Genomic DNA, 24369 nt, shown 5'->3' with positions numbered 1-24369 from the left:
TAAATATCGAGGGTCTTATTCTGGTGACATGATCGTCAATGCTTTGCTTTCATTTGACAAATAAAAATAATCTACCGCTTTTGTCCATAATAATCTCCTTTAGGCTATATCCTCTGTATCTGTGAGCTGTTGGCAGGAGTGCACCTGCCAATACCAGAGTGTGTACACTCCCTGTATAACAAACATTTTCATGAGATGTTTAACTTGTATTTTTTATTCAGTACATGGTAATTTAACCACTAAAGGTATTTGTACGTGCACTAAATCATCCCGCACAGCCTTTTATCCGCAACAAGTCAATTTGATGTAAAAACATCTCTGGTGGAAAACACATGTTTTTATGCAGAATTTAGAATATTCGCATGAACATCTGTCACCAATCAGACTGAAGTATGTAGCAAATGAAAAAGCAGTGGAAGAATTCAGTTTGAGTCGTCAGGCAATCCAGAACACTCAAATTCTGTATGGATCTGAATATGCCACAGGTAGTTCACTTGGAGGATATACACTATTCAGTGAATTTACTACATAATATGCCATCATGTATTCATTTAATAAACCATGTCAAAAGTAGATTTAAGATTACTTGAGTTGATTCATATGTCAATCTTTGGAAAAGGTGTATATTTCCAGTGGTGGAAAAAGTAAGCAATTGTCATACTTGAGTAAAGGTAAAGAGGCCTTAATAGAAAATTACTGAAGTAAAAGTCTGAAAGTCTTTGGTTTTAAATATACTTAAGTATCAAAAGTAAAAGTATAAATGATTTCAAATTCCTTACTAAGCAAACCAGATAGCACCATTTTCTTGTTTTTTTATTCATGGATAGCCAGGGACACACTCCAACATCATTTAAAAACAAAACTTTTGTATTTAGTGAGTACACCGTATCAGAGGCAGTAGATGACCAGGGACGTTCTCTTGATAAGTGTGTGAATTGGACACTTTTCCTGTCCTGCTAAGCATTCAAAATGTAACAAGTACTTTGGGTTGTCAGGGGAAATGTTTGTAGTAAAAAGTACATTATTTTCTTCAGGAATGTAGTGAAGTTAAAGTAGTCAAAAATATAAATGGTAAAGTACAGATACCCCAAAAAACAACTTAAGTAAAAATACTTTAAAGTACTGAAGTACTTTACACCACTTCTATATTTCAGTGTTTTTCCTCAAGTTTTTCATAAAAAATAAAAAGTTTGGAAATCCCAGTGAATCACAGGCTACCACAATTTAGTTATTGCATTCTAACAAAAGACAGAGTAACACATCTGTTGTAGCCTACAATGGATAAATAACTTCAACTCATTATCAATGATGTTCAATGTGTTATGAAGGTTATTAATGACGCTGCAACACTCCAAGCTCTGTTATGACTTGTTTTATAAATGCCTTATGTTTTCCCCCTTCAAGTAAATTGTTACCGTTATATTCACAATCACAACTAGTGATTGTTATAGGTCTATTCAGTCTCAACATGTTAAAAAAAAATGTGTTAGGGTATTTTTAAACAGGTGTCGGTTTCCTTAATGAAACAGATACAGCAGCAGACCAAATTTGTATGTATGTTTTTCTATAAAAAGTTAGTTAAAAAATAATAATAATAATTTAAAGACTGGATGGATGGAAAATATCTATTTTTATTCAATAGTCGGATACAGTACAATAAAAAAAACAAGTAAATATGCTATATTGTTTTCAAAACAATACAAGCTAAGAGGAAATTGGTGAAAAGGACAAACCTAAATCATGATGCTGAACAGAATAACATTTACGTGTGCCCTTATCAGTTGCTCTCTTCATGTTCTATATTTGTCACAGCTATTTCAAGTGCTCAGGATATTTCGCTTTGATGCCATCTATGAAATTCCTCTAACCCCTAGTTACATATCGGAAAAGAAATTATTCATCGACAAGGTCTGCATCACGACCATACCAAACAGTGCTAATGAAACTGTCTGGAAACCTATGAGACAGACTCCATTTTCTGATGAAATGTTATACAAAAATAAATCTAAAAAGGTCTCACAATCAGCACCAATCCACAAATGAGCATTATATAATATTTAGTTGTGACCTATAACCCTAACTAAATAGACATATGGAGCAAGTTTATTTATTATAATTTTTTTTTTTTTTTAATCGGTCTATGATGTGATCTTATGTTTAATTTTTGTTGAAGGCAAATGCTGAGAGCTTGGCTGAGGTGTCTAAGGGCTTTTTCTTTTTGGCACTGGTCTCGTCTGCCTCACTCTGTCCGTTCTCGTCTCCCCTGCTCTCTTCTTCTCCTCTCTTTCGTTTTTTCATATCCGCCACATCTCCAGACTGTCCTTTTGCCCGCTCTGTCCAGGACTAAACAAAAAAAGAGAAAACAGGCTGAAAATCATAATAGTAATAGAAATTGTCAATATTTCTCTTCACAAGAGTCTTCAATTGGAATTCAATTGCGAACCAAATTCAAATGTGACATTTGTATCATACACAGCTTGACAACAAAGCACACGAACACACACATGGTCCCCGACTCAGCCATGCAGTTTTAAATTGCATCCTGTCATGTGCAATCACTACTGGCAGACAGGGACACTTCTTGTTCAGCAGCCCGGCAGCCTTTTCTCCTTGTGTTTCTCTCTGGGTAGAGACAAAAGGCCTGGGCAGCATCCCAAATGGCACCCTATTCCCTATATATAGTGTGATACTTTTGAACAGAGTGCAGTGTGCACTATATAGGGAATAGGGTGCCATCTGGAACGCAGCCCTAGACGTAAATGGAGCCGTGATGAGTCATGAAGCGGAGCGCGTGGCGGCGGGCAGGGCCCACTCTCCGCGTTCTCACAACCTCCCACTCCTATTCTTCACTCCCGACTCACTGAATAGTAAATACAAGCCTTAAATGTGCCCCCGGTCGCCTGCTGTATATTTACTGGCTAATTTACAACCATACACACCAACACACACCCTTTAGGAATCATTACCATAAGATCAATACACTGTGCCCACTACCCACAGACACACTGGGTTTCCAAGCAACAGGCATATAAAGCCTCCATCCCTCTCCGATCCCCTTTTCCCCTCCTTTAGGCTATGTGGAGTGTCATCCACCCCTCCGCTGAGTGGCTTGGTGTGTGCAGGGTCACGAACAGGTCCTCAACACAGGGGAACACAGATACAAATGCAGTGTGTGTTTTTGCAGGTTACTCTATCACAAAAGGTAAAAGGCAAGTAATAGCACTATAGAATAGACTGGGGTTTAAAAGAGGGCTAGATATGTGCACGGGGGGCGAGGGGAGGTCAGGATGGCTATAGGTGCCCAAGCACCTGCCTAAATATGTCCAACCATGACAGTGACCCTTCAGATCTGATTATATTGAAAACCTGTCTGTCTTTTAGAGAGGAGAGGGCAGGTGTGCAGGTCAGAGTCTAAATTGAGCACAAAACTGAGCAAAAGCCAGTCAGATCTACCACAAAATATATCCTAGTGAATTACATTCGAACCAAGACCTCGCACAGTGAGGTAGCAAATCAAATAAAACTTTGTCACATGCGCCGAATACAACAGGTATAGACCTCACCGTGAAATGTTTACTTACAAGCCCTTAACCAACAGTGCAGTTCAAGAAGAGTTAAGAATAGTTACCAAACAAGCTAAAGTAAAAAATAATAAAAAGTAACACAATGAAATAACAAAAACGAGGCTATATACAGGGGGTACCGAGAAAACAGTCTATGACTTGGGTGACTGGAGTCTGACAATTTTTTGGGCTACCCTCTGTAGCGCCTTATGTCAGATGCCGAGCAGTTGCCATACCAGGCAGTGATGCAAACGGTCAGGATGCTCTCGATGGTGCAGCTGTATAACTTTGAGGATTTGGGGACCCATGCCAAATCTTTTCAGTCTCCTCTTCACGATTGTCTTGGTGTGTTTGGACCATGATAGTTTGTTTGTGATGTGGACTCCAAGGAGCTTGAAACTCTCGACCCGCTCCACTACAGCCCCGTCGATGTTGATGGGAGGCCTGTTCGGCCCTCCTTTTCCTGTAGTCCACGATCAGCTCCTTTGTCTTGCTCACACTGAGGGGGAGGTTGTTGTCCTGGCACCACACTGCCAGGTCTCGGACCTCCTCCCTATAGGCTGTCACATCGTTGTCGGTGCTCAGGCCTATGATGGTGTTGGAGTCGTGTTTGGCCATGCAGTCGTGGGTGAACAGGGAGTACAGGAGCGGGCTAAGTACACATCCCTGAGGGGCCCCAGTGTTGAGGATCAGCGTGGCAGACGTGTTGTTGCCTACCCTTACCACCTGGTGGCGGTCCGTCAGGTAGATCAACAACTCAAGAGTTTTAGATGTAGAAAAGAGGAGCATCACAGCTTCCTAACAATACCAACTAAAATAGCACTGGTAGTCAGCGTTACTGAGGTCTCCAACTATAAACATTAACCCCTTTCTGATCGACTTTAATAATGGACTGCTCAAATCATCACCAAAACCTCGGCCACACCAGTTGTTAAAGCACACCGTCTGGAATGTAACCTAACCATTTAGGTATTCGGTTCCAAGCCAGTAGATTGAGGAGCACAGTTTGTTTGCAGCATGCAGTGTCTGCATTCTAGCACTGTTTCATATGCTTTCAACACTTTGGTTACCATTGGAACCCCATTCCATTTGACATATGTCGCAACGGACTAAATATATTGACAAATCTTGTGGAATATATGACGGATACGCCACAGTGAATAGTGTTGTTGTGTATGTATGTATAAGCCCACACCAACACAGACGGGCATAAGTCTGTATACAGCCTGGGGTTAAGGGAGCGTTAGCCTGGGAATGGTAATTATCACTCATTCCAACGCGTTAATGGAGGGGTTTTGGTGAGGACCACTGACAGCGACGAGGGTTCGACGAGGGTTTCATTCCATCACCTTCCAGGCAATTCTACATTTACAATATAAAACCACACCAATTTGACAGGTTGTCTTAAAGGCTTTATTTAATGGCATGGTCTTTTGGAAAAAATATTTCAATTATATTTGAGGAATCTCAATACTGTACATGCTGCAATAAAACATTTAATTGTGTTGTAGCCGGTTTAGCAGCTTCCAGGCTTCTAGCAATATTTTGGGAATTTCCTTTCAACTTAGACCTAGACAACCAAGTGAGAGGAGTTCCTTACTAATTAGTGACCTTAATTCAACAATCAAGTACAAGGGTGGAACAAAAACCCGCAGAGACTCGGCCCTCCATGGAATGAGTTTGACACGTGGTGTAGATGAAGGAGCAGAGACAATTGAGACGTGGATTGTGTGTGTGTGCTATTCAGAGGGTGAACGGGCAAGACAAAAGATTTAAGTGGCTTTGAACGTGGAATGGTAGTAGGTGCCAGGCGCACCGGAATGAGTATGTCAAGAACTGCAACGCTGCTGGGTTCTTCACGTGCAATAGTTTCCCGTGTGTATCAAGAATGGTTCACCACCAAAAGGACATCCAGCCAACTTGACATACCAGTGGGCCTTTGGAGTCAACATGGGCCAGCATTCCTGTGGAACGCTTTCGACACCTTGTAGAGTCCGTGCCCCAACGAATTGAGGGCAAAAGTGTGTGTGTGTGTGTGTGTGTGGGGGAGATGAGAGGAGTCTTCAATAGATACAGGGGGAATTTGGATTAACTGTATGGGTTTGATAAATAAGAGGTATCTAAAGGGGCATTTCTGCCTTGTCACATGGGAATAAGGGGTCTTTGTTGTGGGATAAAGATGCTTTCATTGCGTTTAAAGTGTGCTTGTTAAGTATTTGGGCAGTAAAAAAAGATGGGCTCTATACTTCAGCAATTTCGATTTGAGATCAAATATTGAATATTAAGCACAAAAACAGAATGTCACCAAATATTTGGGTGTATTTGAATTCATATGGTTTTCAACAGTGTGTTTTGGGTCATGTCTTGCTAAAAGTTGACGCTCCGCCATCACATAATGAGTCTGGAGGCATTTTCTTGTACGCGAGCAGAGGAGATGTTACTGAACACCAGGTCATTTGAATACACCACATTAATCAAGTAGATAAATAATCTCTCACAGACAAAGTGTCATAGCACCACGTGTTAATTAAGGAAGCACACACACACACACACACTTGTGTAAGGTGTCTTACCAGCCGGTCGTCTGCAGACAGGGTCCTGAAGCGGCCCATGGCCTCCTTGATGACATCCGTCTCCTCCAGATCTGGGTTGTCAGCCAGGATGATCCTCCTATTCTCCTCCAGCCACAGCTGGAAGCCTGTCTTGGGCCTGACATACACACGTCGTACACATACATTTATCGTCGTACACCTACGGTCTCATTCACTCTACACCAGTTTCCGTTACGGGCTCAATACGCTCTACGCACCAAAGTACCTCGAACTACATAGAGAGCGACGCAAACGGAGCGCCGTCGCTCCATTTAGAATGGAATGAAGGTGGCCTGCGTGGTCCAGCGGTTACAGCCGCTGACCCCGGCACACATGTAAGCCAGAGTGCATTAGTTCGAATCTGGCCTACTGCCCTTTGACTCACCCCATCTTTTCAACACTTTACTAATCTCTTCAATAAAGCAAAATAATTCAAGGAGTGGAACTGCCCCACTGCTTAAAAATGAATAATAATGTAAAGAAGACTTTTTCTTATCCCACCCATTATAATTTTCATACATCTTCTCCGGTGATTGTGATTTTGAACAGTACTCATTACTCACTTCTTGTTCTCAACATTTTCTGCTGGTGAGGCTGGAGGCGGTGCCTCCGTCTGTTTCAGCCTACACACTGCCGGCTCCCGCTCCTCCGCTGCTTTCTTATTGGCTGCTTTGGGAGCGTTCATGTGCAGCAGTGTAGACTGGGTCTGCAGAAGACAACAGCGTGTTTAAGTCACCAGCAGTCCAATGCGTTGCACCGTAATGCTTAGGTCAACACTGTCAAACATGTAAACGGCGTCATACCCAGAACCATTTATTCAGACTCGGATCCATTTATTCCCACACAACTAAAAGGTTGGTGGTATTTGATCATTCACTATCCTAACATTTCTTAAGCTTCTATCTGACTATTGTGTTGTACCTTGGTCTTGGGTCTGGGAGGAAGAGGCTTGAGCACAGGTGTTTTGTTCAGTTTCCCCGTGGAGCTGCTCAGCAGAGCAGTGGGCTTCCTGCTGGACGACATCATGCTGTCCAGGACGTTTGTCACCCTGTGCTGACCCCCCGCCGAACCCGGCCTCCCTAACCCGCTGCTCACCTGAGGTCAAAACCCAAGTATGATGGGTCACATGTTAGGTATTTAGCCAGAACTCCCACATTCAATAGATACTTTTAAGCAAGAAAAGGACACTTCCTTTCTAGTAAGGCGTCTCACTCGATATTGGTTTAACCCGCCCCGAAAGCATAAGTGACTGACCTTGAAAGGGTTCACACGTCCTTCTTTGCTTACTGTAAGGAAGGAAAGAAAGAAGGCTAATGTTTAACAACGTGTGATAACGTCACGTATAACAACAGTCATTGCCAAGTATATTCTTGGTGTTAACAAGCACTTCCCTTAGGTTTTTGTCTGAAAGCCCCAACATTTAAATGTTGATTAATAAGGATGGCAGTGGACCATTGACTAGTGTATCCAGGAGAACTGAATGTCATTCCATGAATGTGTGTGCTCACCAGGTTTGGGAGAAGGTTTCTCAGGTGATGCAGCAGTCCCTTTAGACAAGGGATTTAGACCTACAGGGTAAAGACGAGTCAACGGAGATTTTTACACAACAATGCACCTAAACTCTAGGGAAACAAGCCTGAGGTTCACTGCCTTAAATTGTGTTGTGTTTAAAACACGCAATGCAGACCTGCGAACCTTGAATAATTTTTATGAGTACCACTTCAGTGCGGCACCACTGGACCCCATGACAGAACGCGTGTGACACCCACACTGCTCATTTTTATGCTGATGATACTGTTATTTACTGTTGTGCCTCATCTCTTACAAAAGCTTTCCAGAACTTGCAGACTGCTTTTTATACTGTTCAACATACCTTGTGTCAATTGAAGCTTATCCTCAATACTGCCATAACTAAACTAATGGTGTTTTCTAAATCAATAAATAGACCTCTGAACCTTTCACCTATTATTACCTGTCAGGGCAATGAGATTGAGATTGTAACCTCATATAAATATCTTGGAATTTTAATTGATGATGGCCTCTCTTTTAAATTGCATATTCAACAACTTCAAAAAAAATTGAAGCTGAAATTGGGATTTTATTTTAGGAATAAGGCCTGTTTTTCTTTTGAAGCCAGAAAGAGGCTAGTATCAGCTAAATTTATGCCTTTACTAGACTATGGTGATATTTTATATATGAATGCTTCCGCTCAGAGTTTGAGATCAATTGACACCCTTTACCATGGCACTTTGAGATTTATTTTAAACGGCAAAACCCTTACACACCACTGCACTTTGTATACCAGGGTTGGCTGGCCTTCTCTAGTCACTCGTAGGCTCAGTCACTGGTATACTTCTATTTACAAAGCCATTTCAGGTTTACTACCTTTTTATTTGGGCATTTTTATTTTTCAGAAATGTGGTGGGTACTCTCTTCGTTCGCTGGACTTTATCTTGCTAGCTGTTCCAAATGTCCGAACTGAATTTGGTAAAAAGGGCTTTTATGTACTCTGCGCCATCGTCTTGGAACGCCTTACAAAATACTTTTAAACTTGAAGAACTTGTCCCGATTGGTATTTTTAAATCACTGATGAACGATCTTGAGACTGATTCCCTGACCTGTCAATGTTTTTGCTGTTTTATGATTTTGTTAAAATGATTTTATGATTCTATGGTTTAAATTAGATTACTTGTAGTTTTTCATGTTGTTTGATGGGATTTTGTAATGACTTGGTGCTGCCTATCTTGGCCAGGACGCTCTTGAAAAAGAGATTTCAAATCTCAATGAGCCCTTCCTGGTTAAATAAAGGATAAATATATATATATTTTTTTTAATAAATCCGACAAATGCACCTTTTTTTTGCCTAATAATGCTGTTGGCAGAACACTGACTCAGTAGAAGGCTATAGACTGTTGTGGGTACTTGGTAATTGGCTGCTCTTCAGTAGGTAACTAGAAATACGTTTAAAATGTACACGGGTGTGTAATCCTTAGTCCCAAAAATGCATCCCATAACATTATAACAAATAGCCAATAAAATAGCTATTATAGCCAAGATACTGCCTACAATAGCAGCCAATGTGTGGTGTTCAATGTAGGTCTACATTCCATGAGACTTCTAAAAAACATTATGCAGGGCTTGATATTGCAGGGTAGAGGTCTGCGATGGACTGATTTCCTCATCCCACCCGCAAGCGCAGCTTTTACGCATATGTGACGCAACTCACCTGCCATACATGGTCCCAACAATTTTGCATCCTATAGGCAATATCAAAATGCGTAATAATAACCTAAGAAATAGCTTCAATTACCAGAGATTCTCACACAGCCCATTATATTAGGCTATCGGTATTCCTGGGCTATATCAGCCAATATGCTCGAAGTAGTTTAAAGAGAGCAAAGTTGGAGAGACTTGCACTTTCTCTTGAGCTACGTTTTATAGCCTACCTTTAAGTTTCGAATTGGCTCATTCATCCACCCTCATCTCCCAATGTAACTATTCCCCGGGTCATTGCTGCAAATGAGAATGTGTTCTCAGTCAACTTACCTGGTAAAATAAGGGTTAAACATGATTATTATAATAATATTCAGACAAGACAAATATGGGTGATCAATATTTATTTCTAGACAATGTAGTAAACTATAGCCTAATCATATCTAGGAAGAACATTTCCTTGGAAAGATAACTGCCCCGTGCTTCTCCACACACGCATAGGCTATAGCCTACTCTATTTAATTGAGACCACATGTACACCCGATCTTGCACACGTGGCAACTGAACTTGAAGCAGCAAGAATGATGAAAGCGGACACGTGCACTTTCTCTTGCGCTACATTTTGCATTTAGGAAATAGCCTACCTTTTAGGAGGAAGATTTGCATGCAGAGACAAGTAAACGGGTAATCAATAATTTTTTTAAATGAAAGGCCGCAATGCTCGCTCCCCATGGTAGCCTGTGTGCGCGTTGTGCCTTTTCCTTTTCAATGATGATCTCATTTTTTGATTGTACCTCGACTCACATTGGTTGAGCGGCCTCCACTTCTTTCCATTATCAATATTTATTTAAAGACACTGTAATAAACTATAGTTGAATCATATTTAAGTTACTTTCCTTGGAAAGATGCTAACTTGGAGAGGAGAGGTGGAATACTGAAGTTGAAGCAGCAGATTTCTGAGTGTGTGTGAATAATGTGACAAAGACGTGCTTTTAATACAACAGGTAGCCTGACGCGTACAAAGCAGAAAGATGACCGTTTCCAAATAATGTGCAGGACAACTCAAATATTTTAATCTGAAAGTGTCTGTGTGACTGCCCGCATGAAAAATGCAGACCGCACCGCAATGATCCCTGTTGGGACCCGCAGGTCCCACAGGCATCCACAGGAATGCAGCCCTGATATAACCTGTTTAGTCACTTGTCCAACTGAAAATGTTGTATTGTTTGATGCAAGAAACCACATTTTTATTCCCATACCATTATTATTACAAAGAATCAAACAAAAATGTATGGTACCCTCTGCCTATTGGCTTCTTAGCTTATTCAAGCCCGTCTAAAAATACAACACGGCCCCTTTTAAAAAGCTCTTTACCTGACTCGCTTTTCAAAGAGGTCTAGAAATGTATGCCTACATGTTTTCTGTTCTTTTAGCAAGCAATCACTCCCCCATCGCTGACCGGATATTTGACATAATTTACATAATAACTCACTAACTAGCAAAAAACATGACCAAATGTGCACACGCAGCAACGTCTTTTATCACTCGTGCCTGTCAATGCAAGAGTCCTCCTCCAATGCACTCTGCCTAATCTTTAACAGTCGAACATAACTTTCTGTGAAGGACTGTATTAGCGGGACAACTCTCTTCGCCATGTCTGTTTCCATCCAGGCATCCACCGCAAATGTTTCCTGTCAATGCGTTTGCGACTACTACCGTTGCGTAGCTCTAAGCATGTGCAGGCAAGAAAGTGTTCTTGCTTAGTTATAGTGGACCAAACGCTGTAGCTAACTACCGTCGTAGTAATGATGCCTTAGCTAAGGAGACAACTAGGAAATAGTGGTTGTGCTTAACACATACAATTTTGGAAAATGTATTTGGCAAACAGTTTGTTCTCTATTTTCCCTACCCTTTTCCCTCACATCAGTGGTGTTAACGGACAAAGTGGTGACCTGCAATCCAGCTTGAGGGAGGAAAACAGTACTACGACTACGTGGGGCGAGCAGGAGTAGAGAGCTAGAGATTTTTTTGTCCTCTGATTGGCTCAACAACGTGTCAACTAGAAGCCATTTTTTTGCGTATTTTGAGGTAGTTTTTCGTACCCGTGTACTTTGACCTCAAATTGCATGCATGGTACGCAAAATGCGTGCAGGTTGGCAGGTCTGCAAATGGAAGAAACTGTGAAGGATGTTGATTGTTTTGACATGCAGGAGATGGCAGGGGTGGGAGAGGAAATGGAGAGGGATTCCCTCGACTTACCTCGTCTTTTGCTCTCCGCTACATCCCCTTCATCCATATGTTCTTCCTGACCCTCCTCTTCATCCACCTCTTCCTCCGGTGCTTGTCTGTGGCTGCTGTGTTGGCGATCCGCACCCATCTCACTGCTGCTCTGGCCGTACCTGGAGTAACAAACATATATTATCATGAATCCCAACATAATTCCTTATCTACACAGAATTTGATTTCAACTCATACAAGTGCCGCTAAAATGGCGCCGGAAGAAATGGCAGCAGTTTTACGGGCGCCCAACCAATTGTGCTATTATGTGTTTTTTTCCTCATTATTTGTAACTTATTTTGTACATAATGTTTCTGCAACCGCATCTTACGGCAATTTTTTTTTCTGGATATCAGGACAGCGATCACCCGGAAGCTTACAAGAAATCCTGCTATGCCCTGCGACGAACCATCAAACAGGCAAAGCGTCAATACAGGGCTAAGATTGAATCATACTACGCCGGCTCCGACGCTCGTCTTATGTGGCAGGGCTTTCAAAAAAGACAGACTACAAAGGGAAGCACAGCCGCAAGCTGCCCAGTGACACGAGCCTACCAGACGAGCTAAATCACTTCTATGCTCGCTTCGAGGCAAGCAACACTGAGGCATGCATGAGAGCATCAGCTGTTCCAGGCGACTGTGTGATCAGGCTCTCCGTAGCCAACGTGAGTAAGACCTTTAAGCAGGTCAATAGACACAAGGCTGCGGGGTCAGACGGATTACCAGGACGTGGTCTACACCTGTTGTATTCAGCGCACGTGACAAATAAACTTTGATTTTAAGTTAGCTTCAGAACAGATTTTTGGTGCTTCATGCAAATTATTAGGGCAGTGTTCAGATGGGAGAAAACATTTTTAAACACAAGGATACCAATGCAACCCTCACACACTGCTAAGCCAGTTTCAACCAACGCATCCCAACATCATCTTAAAACCAAAAATTATTTTGATTTATCATCACTTAATCTATCAACCATTTTATTTTGCCTTTTTCATTATATGACAATCACCAACATATGGTATGTATGTTTTCAAACATACAATAACACAAACAAACACAAATGTACTTACCCAGTGTTCCGTCTGGTGTACTGGAGTGGCTCCTCCTCTTCCTCCTCCTGGGGCTCCTCCCCCTGCAGCTGATTGGCCTTCTCCAGGGCCAGATCGCTGAGGCGCTGGGCCAGGGCCATGCGGCGGGACCGCGAGGCGTAGCGGATGGCCAGGGTCACTACGTTCTGGGTCATCAGCTCGGCCAGCTCCACGCAGCGGAACTCCCTCTCCAGTTTACACGACAGCTGCAGATTGAAACACGCAATGTATGGATAATTAATCATAGTTAGTAAAATACCTTGGTTAAATTACTGTATTAAGGTAACACATACATTTGGTATGCATTCCAAAATGTTGGTTTTAATTTGGAACCTTTATCACAATGCCTCACATCAAAATAAAAGCCCTTCGACGTTGCTTGCATGCACGCCTGTGTGTAAGGACTTATTTTGAGGTGAAGACCCAATGCTGAGGAAAAGTATTTTCAATAATCCTTTCCTGTGAATATGCCTGTAATTTTGTGCTGAAATGAAACCAAACCCACAAAGTCCCAACAAAATAAAACAAAATTGGATAATATTCTATTGCTCTGGAAAGGTTTATGAGATATCCAATGTAAACAATTCCAAATTCTAATCCCAAACTACGCTATGGATCTAAGGAGGGTTTCCAAGCTCGGTGGACCCATGAATTGCTGCTACTGTACTCACGGCAAACATCTTCATGAGCAGCTCCTGCTGTTCTTTCTGGGCCTGGCTCTGGCCTTCCTCGTCTATCTCGTAGCCGCTGGACGACAGGAAGCCGTAGTGGTTGTGGAGGAGCACTGAGCGCCAGTACTGCTCCTGGAAGGAGAGAGAGTACAGAGACAGTGAGTGGGGCTTTCCCATCTGTAGGGCCTATGTACAGGTACCTACAAAAATAAAGGAAACACTTGAGTAAATGAAGGTTCTGGCAGCTCTTATGGTGTGGGTTGCATTTCCCTTGGAGTGGTCTCTTCCAGGATGACAATGCCCCGATCCACAGGGTAAGGAATGGTTTGATGAGCACGGAAACAATGTAAACAATATGCCTTGGCCATCTCAGTAACCAGATCTCAACCCAATAGAACACTTATGGGAGATTCTGGAGTGGCGCCTGAGACAGCGTTTTCCACCACCATCAACAACACACAAAATGATAGAATTACTCAAGTAAGAATGGTGTCGCATCCCTCCAATAGAGTTCCAGACACTTGTAGAATCTATACCAGGGAGCATTGAACTAGTTCTGGTGGCCCAACAAGACACTACATTGGCGTTTCCTTTATTTTGTCAGTTACCCATATGTGTATGTATACAGGGTCATATATCAAAAGAGATATTCAAGGACATTTCTGTTGAAAGGCTATTTGCAGGTTCTAAATAGCTGCCATGGTAGCTCAAGCATTGACACTCAAGCAACCCAATAGATCAACTATAAAGCTCTAGGTAGGCAGTGTCTCTCCAAAGGCTGAGCTGACTGGAATAGCATAGCATGGACTGTATAGGTTGGCCTTACTGACCTCCATCTGGCCCTTAGCCTTACTGACCTCCATCTGGCCCTTAGCCTTACTGACCTCCATCTGGCCCTTAGCCTTACTGACCTCCATCTGGCCCTTAGCCTTACTGACCTCCATCTGGCCCTTAGCCTTACTGACCTCCATCTGGCCCTTAGCCTTACTGACCTCCATCTGGCCCTTAGCCTTACTGACCTCCATCTGGCCCTTAGCCTTACTGACCTCCATCTGGCCCTTAGCCTTACTGACCTCCATCTGGCCCTTCTCTGTGGTGGTCTGACAGAAGGGCAGCTTGAAGGGAAGGATGGCCACAGCAGGCCTGGGCAACGTGGGGGGGTACCGAGACCCTTTACATGGGATACACCTGGAGGAAAGAAGATGAAGAGATGGATTAACTATAGAATTTACACCTCTTAATTTTCTATTACCGGGTCTTCGAGGGCCAGAGTCCTGCTGTTTTTCATTATCTCTCCATCTCATCAGGGCAATCAGTGACATAAATTGATTAATTAGTTACCAGGTAAAAAAGAAAACATTGTATTATTTTCTACATTGTAGAATAATAGTGAAGACATCAAAACTATGAAACACATATGGGATCACGTAGTAACCAAAAATGTGCTAAACAAATCAAAATATATATTATATTCTTCAAAGTAGCCACCCTTTGCCTTGATGACAGCTTTGCACACTCTTGGCATTGTCTCAACCAGCTGCATGAGGTAGTCACCTGGAATGCATTTCAATTAACAGGTTTGCCTTGTTAAAAGTTCATCTGTGGAATTTCTTTCCTTCTTAATGCATTTGAGCCAATCAGTTGTGCTGTCACAAGGTAGGGGTGGTATACAGAAGATACCCCTATTTGGTAAAAGACCAAGTCCATATTATAGCAAGAACAGCTCAAATAAGCAAAGAGAAACAACTGCTTTACCTGAGCTGCTGGGGGTTCTCATGCACTCCCACCACCCAGTAGTGGTCTGACTTGCCCTTGCAGTTGTCCCTGGTGTTACACACAGGTGTCCACATGTTTCCCAAGGAGCGGTTTAGCAGGCGCACCACGCCCTCAGAGTCGATGAAGCATGGGGTTCCTGGAAAACAAGTGATGAATAAGTGATGTGCAAGAGTTTGGAGAATGAAGTTGGCTCTGTACAATGATCAGTTTGGCATTTTTCCCCACTGATGGTTAAGGTAAGGATCTGGGGAGAGCAGACTGTTCCTAGATCTGTGCCTAGGGCTGTTGCTGTGATCGTATTACCACCACACCGGCAGTCATGATTCATGGACATGCTTCGTCTTTGGTAATACCCAACTTTCAAACGACTCAGGTCTCTATTGTCCCTCTAACATCAATGCAAATGCAATCGAAAATCACAAACACTTATCATCAAAACAGTATCATGCTTTTAAAACGCGCCACACTGACGATCAATTTGAAGAAAGGAGTTCAACAGCAGGTTCAAACGGAGTGTAAAACATGGTCATTGTAGATGTTTCAAAGCCTAACAATGAAATGGACAGCTTTCTAAATTGATGATTAATTCAAAAACACCCATATGCATATTACAGCTTACAGTATGCATACACATAGGCTTATGAGCCCAAGTCCCAAAAAATTATCTGAATTAAAATGATGATTGAGCTGTTATACAGTACATAGACTACCACGTATTTTGAATGGTAGAAAAACAAAACAAAACTGATTTATGATGTCTTCGATAGATAATTGGTCTAGCCTTTGATTGTCGACTGTATTATTGTGCATACTGGATGGACTGGTTACCTTACGCTACGCTCCAAAATGTCTATCCATGAGTCTGGGAGAGAACGTTTAGCCCTAGGCCATGCTGTTGGTTCAGGGTTGGAGAGCCCGTGGCATACAGAGTTTGGGCAAAACGTCAACTGTCGCACAGCGAGAGCATGCTCCTCAAAAAGTGGTTGATGAGTAGAGTGAAATAAGCGTCCTTATATTTCTTAGCTGCTCATATTCATTTGATGATCCTCTGTCAAACCGAAGTAGCCTACCCATCATTGAAAAACGGACGCAAAAATACAAAATATGCATATGTGAATAGCTGCATGCATGAACCAGACATATCAATTCTGGCTTTATTCATAGCCTACATTAGACCAGTCATCACAACGTCAGCCACCTACCATATTTGGCCTACTCAACGTAAAGTCCCTAATAGAAAACGTACTTGCATGACTTCTATAAACTGCATTGCTGACCATCATATAGGCTATACGCGACCTCTCAATGCAGTTACTGTAGGCCACAGACACGCTTGAGGAACTAGAGACATTTGAAACACCATGGGACAATAATAAAAAGGAGGGCACAGGCTTGACTCGCCAGATTCCCCGGGGACTTGATCAACCGCGGTGCTATCCATGGTGCTATATCTCCGCTACTAGGCCTATTTGCTTGTCGGTTTGTTGAGCGGAGAATCGGATATGTTCCCCGTGACAAAGTCACCACAATAAGCGGTGAAGTAAAAACAGCCACAACCTTCCGAAATCCCCCTGATAGCCAGGTGCAAGGGGAGAGAAAAGGGCCAAAAAGGGTAAGCTAAATCAAATGTAATTTTCACTAGGCTGTAAGCTAATAACCTCGTAATATTTTAGGTCTACATTTAAACTAGGCTACATCAACAAATTGTGTGTCGACTTTGACAGAACTTTGAGTTGATTAAATTGTGACAAATACAACAAGAAATCATAAAGCAGATTCCTGTCCGTATTTCTCCATTTACAGTGGTATAATTATGTCCGATTTTCTTTGCTGGTATTTGCTTTTAAAAGCATTTCTGGTTTGAACAGGAATACCGGGATATTACCCCGATTGTTGCAATTTTCTCGGGAAGGAAAATGTGTAGACTTCTGGGAAAATATTACGCCCTAATCCTTACCTTAACCATCAGTGTGGAAAACGCCAAACTGATCTTAGGTCAATGTACAGAGTCAACTTCAATATACAATCTTTTGCACATTTTTCAAAGAGTCTCCCGTTTGGTGTCTACTGAACACGCCCCAACAGCAGCCAGCATTTGAGAGGAGGCGTGGCCTGACTCACCCTCGGCTGTGAAGCCTAACCATGATAGGTGAGATTTGCGGGAGAGGGGGAGGTTCTCCCCGTGGATGACCTGCCGTCTCTTGTGTCCAAACTGCAGCAGCTGGACCCCTAGGGCCTGTTCTCCGTCAAACCCTGTGCCTGAGGACAGAAAAACACAATAGCGGTTAGATACGCCTTATCAGAAGTAGAGCTACATTGCCCATCATTACCCGTCATTATGCTTCTAAGAGGATTGGGACTCTGTTTTGCATCTGATGCTTGTTTTATCTGTGCATTTGTATGTGAGGGTCCGTCTGTGTGTGACAGCAAACATGCACACGTGTCCTACCTCGGTGGTAGACGACGAGCAGTTGCTCCCCGTGTCCAGCCATGCAGACCACGGGTCCGGGCAGGCTGAACAGCTCCCTCTGCACCCCTCCGATGGAGAAGAGGCGCAGCATGAGGGCACTGGTGGCAGCCGCCGCCCAGCCCTGGCCCAGGCATAGGGCCCGCACGTCCTCCCCCTTGGGCAGATCCACCATCCACTCCTTGTTGGTATCCCACGATGAGAAGTGAAGGCACTGGAGCTTACTGTGGAGGGGAAGAAGGGAGGGGAGAGAGAGATACAGTGAAGCGGCTTAGGTTCCCGTTTGAAAAGAATGGGTAATCAATTTCAGTGTCTTCGCTAGATTGTGGTGCCAATAGGAAGGGGTCTTTCACGAGAGACTTGGGAACATCGAAATTGATTTCCCTTATTAATCCACCAGTTTGGCTAATAAAACTCAGGCAAGGCTCATGTGGGGAAATGTCCCCAGAAACATGAATAGCTAATATCTAAATGTCCCAGTTAAGACCATTAAAAACTTCACGCAAACATAACGTCGTATACAGTCCGTTCTAAAAAGTGAGCCACACAAAAGTACGTAGAAATACGTGTGGAAAAGGATGCCCTGTCTGTTTGAAGTGTGTAGCGACCTTTAGATATGTGGTCTACCTGGCGAGCTCGTCGGTGCCGGGGCAGGCAAGCAGCACGGCCTCCTGGGAGAGGTCTGCCACGGTGTGGCCCAGGGAGTTGGTGAGGTGCATGGCATGGTGCACGGCTGTGTCGTGGAACTCCACGTCAATGGCGTTGTCCTGGTCGTCATTGTAGCCGCGCACGATTCCCACCGAGTTCCACATCTGACAGAAGGAGTACAGAATACATTATCTCTGGGTTAGACGGCTTTGTGGATAACTCACTTAGACTACTTTTGAGGTCTGAAACCAGCCGACAAACAAGTTGATTTTTGGATTGCAATGTCCCTTTAATAGGGCATGTAAATACATCTCTAGTCAATTCATGAAACGTATTATTTCCTATATTTATACAAAACCATCAACTTTAAAAATAAGACAACCTGAAACATCATTAATATAAACCTTTCAGGCAAGACTAAAGCCTGAGTTGTGTGGGCTGGCTCTCACCATGAAGCGGTGCATGAGGTGTGCCGGGGTGGATCCTGGCTGGAAAGCCTTCTGTGGCTGGGTGGGCATTGGCCCGTCATAGACGGGCCGGAGGGGAGCAGCCACAGCAACGGGGGGCACTATGGCGCTGCCCGCGTCGTCGTCATCAACAAACTTATCCAGCCCCAGTTTGAGCGAGCCTGTGTCTGTGGTAAATGGGAACACATGCAATACAGCTCAGTGGCTTTGTTTAAGCAATCCCAGTCTTGAATTAGGATGACAAGGAAAGAGAAATGTATGTGCTTGTTAACAAGATTCAAGAGTACTTTGGTAAAATTAATGGGATGTATTGTTTCTCAGTGACTTTCTCACAATTAAAGCTGGAATCCTTAAGTGTGAAACTGCCACGTCCGTTTGGGATATTACAGCAAAAAAATAAAAGTTAATGCAAGGCCTTCTCTGCTGGCCTAAACATCATCAGAATATAATTATTTATTTTTTTTAAATATATTTTCCCACAAATATGTATTAAATTATTCCCCAGAGTAAGAGTTATACTCTTCATTTCATAGCTTTCCTCTTGGTTGCACTGCTTCCAGCCCCAGGTTGAGATTTGGAGGGCTGGTCTTTATGTTAGATCTTTTATCCAATCATATTCAGCCATCATGTGTTGCCAGGGGTCTAAAATCTGCCCTCAGGCCTTCAGAATCAACAGTGCGGGCGCTTGTAGCTTATAGTGAATGTAAATGAAAATTTAGTGTCAACCAATCAGCTTTAGAGTTGGCTATTGTACGCCTGCTGGCTGGCTCCAGTGTTACACAGAAGCCAGCTAGCAGGCGTAGTGCGTGCACGTCTTTTGATTGGATTACCAATATTGAGAGGCAGGTCCTATGGGCAGGTCTATGCAGATCTAGGAAACTGAATTTGATAAACGAATTAATTCACGTACTACTAAGCTGTTTTTTCAACCCACAATGGCGGGAGGAGGAGAAGATATCGATTTGGTCGAGGATATAATTATAACGCCATTCTCAAGACGAACTTTTCAAGAAAAGTTAGACATTGTAAGGAGAGGTCGCCCGACGCCACAAAGCCTGTCACAGGCGGGAAAGCCACTTTCAAAGTTTCAACTACGAGCTCTGTCAATGGCTCACAGGCTCCGAGAAGCACTGCAAACTGTACTGCTGGGAATGCCTATTATTTGCAAGTGATTGATTTGGTGTTTGGAGCCACACTGGCTTTGCAAACTTGAGTTGTCTAACCAAGGCAGCAACGAGACTCCAAAGTACGGCTGGGCACTTACAAGCAATTGTGCTTTTGAAAACTTTTGGGGACGCCGGAGTGGATCTACAGCTCAAAAAACAAGCGCACAGGGCAACGGAGCTGCACAATGAAAAGGTGAAGGGAAATATTGAAAAGACTCATTGATTGTGTCATGTTTTTGGGTAAACACTGTTTACCCAAAAATGTCAATTTGTCAATTTCAAGGTGACGCAACGCCTGGTTATACTGCGTTTCTGTCTAAATGTATAGTGTCTAGAGCCATGGCATCATAATAAGAGGTGGATTAATTCGGGCGGGACTGTGTTGTACCTCACTGAAGGCCCAGGCCCCAGGCCCACGGCACGCCACTGCAAACAACATTTTCCTTCCCCCTAAGACATAATTGCACTGCATTAGAACAACAGAATACATAGTGCAATATTTTTACCCTGCTGCTCAACTCAGTTTCGTCAACAAAACAATAACAAAAGTGCTGGGGGCGAACAGTGGTACCATTTCCACTAATGCGGATTCCATCTTTAAATTCTATGGCAAAGCCCTCATGGGATTGTTTCAATGTCACATGCACAAGTACAGTGAATATGCCTTTCTTGCCAACTCAAAACCCAACAATGCAATAACAATGTATTACTAGAAAGAAAAAAAAAGAAATATGAAATACGTAAAGTAAGTAAGCGCAATATATACAGGAAATATTTAAATTCAGCTCCAATACCATATTTACATGTGCAGTGATACTGGAGTGATGAGGTAGATATGTATAGGGTTAAGGGGACTAGGCAACAGGATATAAAATAATAAAGTAGCAGAAGCTTGCATGCGAGCGGCGGTGCAAAAGTGTAGTCAGTATAAATGTGCATATTATGTGTGAGTGAGCAAATGATGGAGTGAGTGTTGGATTAACAGTGTGTGTAGGGACCTGTGAGTGTGAATAGAGACAAGAGAAAAGAGTGCAAATATTGAAATAAAAGGTCAATGAAGATATGAAGTAAACTCTGTACGTGTAGCTATTTTGTTAACTATTTATCAGTCGTATTGCTTGGGGATAGAAGCTGTTCAACAGCTTCAATAGAGGGTTCTTACAACTCTATTGTATCTGTGTGAACTGAGTGGGCCTCGGAGATTTAACACTGACAGGAGATTTACGATGTCTTTGGGTGATACCACATTCCAGAGCATGAGTTAATGTTTATGTTCTATATGGTACCAGGGAGAGATGGTTCAGGGCCAGACTCTGGTTTCTACACAATGAGAACAATTTTTAAGACAGATACTGTCTGAATTATAAGCATCTTTCATACAAATCTTAACCTTGTGACCCATTCCATACATCTGTTGTTCGTCATGTAGACTGAAGGAAGTGTATCTTTGCTATAAAATACCTTTGTACCTTTGTCTCGGGACTCTTAACGAATCATCTGAGGGTGATTCGTCGACCTGCCATCACTCAATCGATTCACTTTGTGTGTGTTGTATTGACCTGCTCCCTTATTAATAAGTGAATAAAGATTTAGTTGAAATATGACTCTGACTTGTGTGATATGTTTGTCTCTCCTCATTTGATAGTAAAGAAATTAACCACCACAGAGAGGCACTGTGTCTCACTTTTTATTTTATTTTTTTATCTCTATGGCTTTTGATACAGTTGATCATGCTATACTGAGACAGAGATTGTCAAGCGTAGGTCTTTCGGAGCATGCAGTTGCATGGTTTGCTAACTATCTGTCTGATAGTGCACTCAATTTGATGGGCTTATTTCTGTTAAATTGTCTGTCTGTAAGGGCTTTGTACTTGGGCCCCTCTTATTCACTACTTATATAAATAATTTAGACAAATTGGCAAAATGCACAACCTTAATTTTATGCTGATGATACTGTTATTTATTGTTGTGCCTCGTCTCTCACAAAAGCTTTTCAGAACTTTCTAAATGCTTTTTGTACTGTTCAACATACCTTGTGTCAATTGAAGCTTATCCTCAATGCTGAAAAAACTAAATGGTGTTTTCTAAAGCAAAAAAAAGACCTAAACCTTTCACCTGTCAGGGCAATGAGATTGAGGCTGTAACGTCATAAATATCTTTGAATTTTAATTGATGACGGCCTCTTAAATTGCATATTCAATAAATTACAAAAATTTGGGATTTTATTTTATGAATAAGGCCTGTTTTTCCTTTTGAAGCCAGGAGGCTAGTATCAGCTACATTTATACCTAGACTATGGTGATATTTTCGCTCAGTGTTTGAGATCAATTGACACCCTTTACCATGGCGCATTGAGATTTATTTTAAACTGTAAAACCCTTACGCTCCACTGCACTTTATATACCAGGGTTGGCTGACCTTCTCTAGTCACTCGTAGGCTCAGTCACTGGTATACATTTATTTACAAAGCCATTTTGTGTTTACTACCATTTTAATTTGGCCATTTTTATTTTTCAGAAATGTGGTGGGTACTGTTTGCAGGAACTTATCCTGCTTACTGTTCCAAATGTCCAAAATGAATTTGGTAAAAGGGCTTTTATGTACTCTGCACCATCGGCTTGAAACGCCTTACAAAATAGTTTTAAACTTGAAGAACTAAAATCATTGATGAAGTTTTTTGAGGCGGATTCCTTGACCTGTCAATGTTTTTAATTAGCTGTTTTATGTTGTTATACTTCTGCGATTTCTATGTTTTTTACTAGATTACTTGTAGTTTTTCATGTCCGTCTAATTGTGTAATGACTTGGTGCTGCCCATCTTGGTCAGGACGCTCAATGAGCCCTTCCGGGTTAAATAAAAGATTAAATAAATAAATACAAATAAATCGTTGGGCAGAGCACGGTTGGGTCTTCCTTTGTAATCTGTAATGAACTGTAGCCCCTGCCACATGCGGTGGGTGTCGGAGCCTGTGTAATATGACTCCACCTTATTCCTATATTGTCCTTTTGGTCCTTTTGCTCATTTGATGACTCTGTGGAGGTCATAGCAGGCCTTCTTGTACTTATTCGATCGTAGCATCAGGGTGCTGTATGCGGTAGCCCTGCTCTTTAGTTTAGCGCCAACCTCCGTGTTAATCCAGGGCTTTTGAATGGGAAAGGCGCAAACCCTCACCGTGGGTACAACTTTGCCGATGCATTTTTTCAAATGTAGCCGGTGATAGAGGTGAAACATAGCAAAGCAGTCCTGTAGGATACTCTCTGATTCTGGTGACCATTTCTCAACGGAGCGAATCTCGTGTACTTTCTGTTTCAGCTTCTGCTTGTAAACAGGAAGCAAGAGTACGGAGTCATGATCTGATTTGCCAAATGGCGAACGAGGGAGGGCCTTGTATGCTTGCTTGTGTGTAGACTGGCAGTGGTCTAGGACTATCATCCCTAGTGGCATTGGAGATGTGTTGATGGTAGTTGGGCATCACGCCAGCAACCAGAAAGGTAGCCTCCGGGTGTAGGGTTTGCTGCTTGTTTATAGCCTTGTACAGTTCGTTAAGCGCCAGCTTGTTATTTTTATTGTCCTGAGGTGGAATGTATACAGCAGTCACAATAACAGCTGAAAACTCCCTTGGGGAGTAGAAGGGTCGGCAATCGCCTGTCTTCTTGACAGGCGAAGAGTGGGACGACACTTCCACCGCACTGGAATTAACACACCAGTTGGGAGTTCATGAAGAGGCAAACCCCTTGCAAGACATAGTTAGAAAGTCTACGGAAAGGGCCACATATCTGAAGAGAATTGTCTGTCTATTTAATTAATTAAATACTGTAGCCATGCATGGTTTACTGCAGTGTTTGGTTTTATCTAAATGAAACCCAGAGGTATTTATCAGCTCAAATAATTGCTGTTATAGAAGACGAGCCAGCTATGATACTTTGATCAGCTATGTACGACGCACATCGCTTTCTCACCCAGTGAGTTCTCGTCGTCGAGGAAGGCACTCCTGTTCCGTGCTCGACCCGTGGCAGGCATGAGGTCGTCGTCATCGTCCTCGTCCCCGGGTTTCTTGGCGGGTGAAAGGGCGCCCTCGCCGATACCCTCGTCCATGGGTCTGTCGTCGTCATCGTCGTCGAAAAGATCGTCGTAGCTGGCTGGAGCCTGCTAAAGTAGAATAAAGCTCACTCCCAAAGACAGCATGTTATCGGGAAAGACAACCTGTTCTCAATGACTTACTGACCTGGTTCAATCACGGTTTATAAATAACAGAACTGTGGAATGGACATCAAGATCTCTATTAAAATAGAAGTGAACGAAGCAAAGAAACATGGCAAATACTAATAGCATCAACGTTGACCCTAGCTCTGTAGACTAAGCAGATCGAGCACAACATGAACTGGTCCAAGAAGACCATGCTTGGGGTCAATTCTGCAAACAAACAGACAGTATTAAAGTGTAC

At 42.7% G+C, this 24369-nt stretch overlaps 1 protein-coding gene across 3 annotated transcripts in view; it reads right to left on the bottom strand.

Moving 5' to 3' along the window:
* Positions 1-796: 796 nt before the first annotated feature.
* The window catches only part of wdhd1 (WD repeat and HMG-box DNA binding protein 1), a 42882-nt gene continuing 19309 nt past the window's right edge, over positions 797-24369 (bottom strand). For 2 of the 3 annotated variants that reach the window (XM_023993886.2, XM_023993887.2), the window contains exons 11-26: positions 23885-24074; positions 18743-18927; positions 18273-18457; positions 17628-17869; positions 17300-17437; positions 15158-15314; positions 14476-14590; positions 13403-13534; positions 12714-12937; positions 11627-11766; positions 7663-7722; positions 7409-7440; positions 7076-7249; positions 6718-6860; positions 6137-6272; positions 797-2343 (exon numbers count right to left, since the gene is read on the bottom strand). In XM_023993886.2, coding sequence (XP_023849654.1) covers positions 2158-2343; positions 6137-6272; positions 6718-6860; positions 7076-7249; positions 7409-7440; positions 7663-7722; positions 11627-11766; positions 12714-12937; positions 13403-13534; positions 14476-14590; positions 15158-15314; positions 17300-17437; positions 17628-17869; positions 18273-18457; positions 18743-18927; positions 23885-24074 — 2439 coding nt within the window. In that variant the 3' untranslated portion in view covers positions 797-2157. The remainder of the gene's footprint in view (positions 2344-6136; positions 6273-6717; positions 6861-7075; positions 7250-7408; positions 7441-7662; positions 7723-11626; positions 11767-12713; positions 12938-13402; positions 13535-14475; positions 14591-15157; positions 15315-17299; positions 17438-17627; positions 17870-18272; positions 18458-18742; positions 18928-23884; positions 24075-24369) is intronic. The other variant, XM_023993888.2, reaches the window with a different exon arrangement.

Source organism: Salvelinus sp. IW2-2015, linkage group LG9 (genome assembly GCF_002910315.2).
Source record: "Salvelinus sp. IW2-2015 linkage group LG9, ASM291031v2, whole genome shotgun sequence".
Classification (NCBI taxonomy): Eukaryota; Metazoa; Chordata; class Actinopteri; order Salmoniformes; family Salmonidae; genus Salvelinus; species Salvelinus sp. IW2-2015.
The sequence above is the reverse complement of the archived record's forward strand: the minus strand, read 5'-3'. Positions and strand labels throughout refer to the sequence as shown.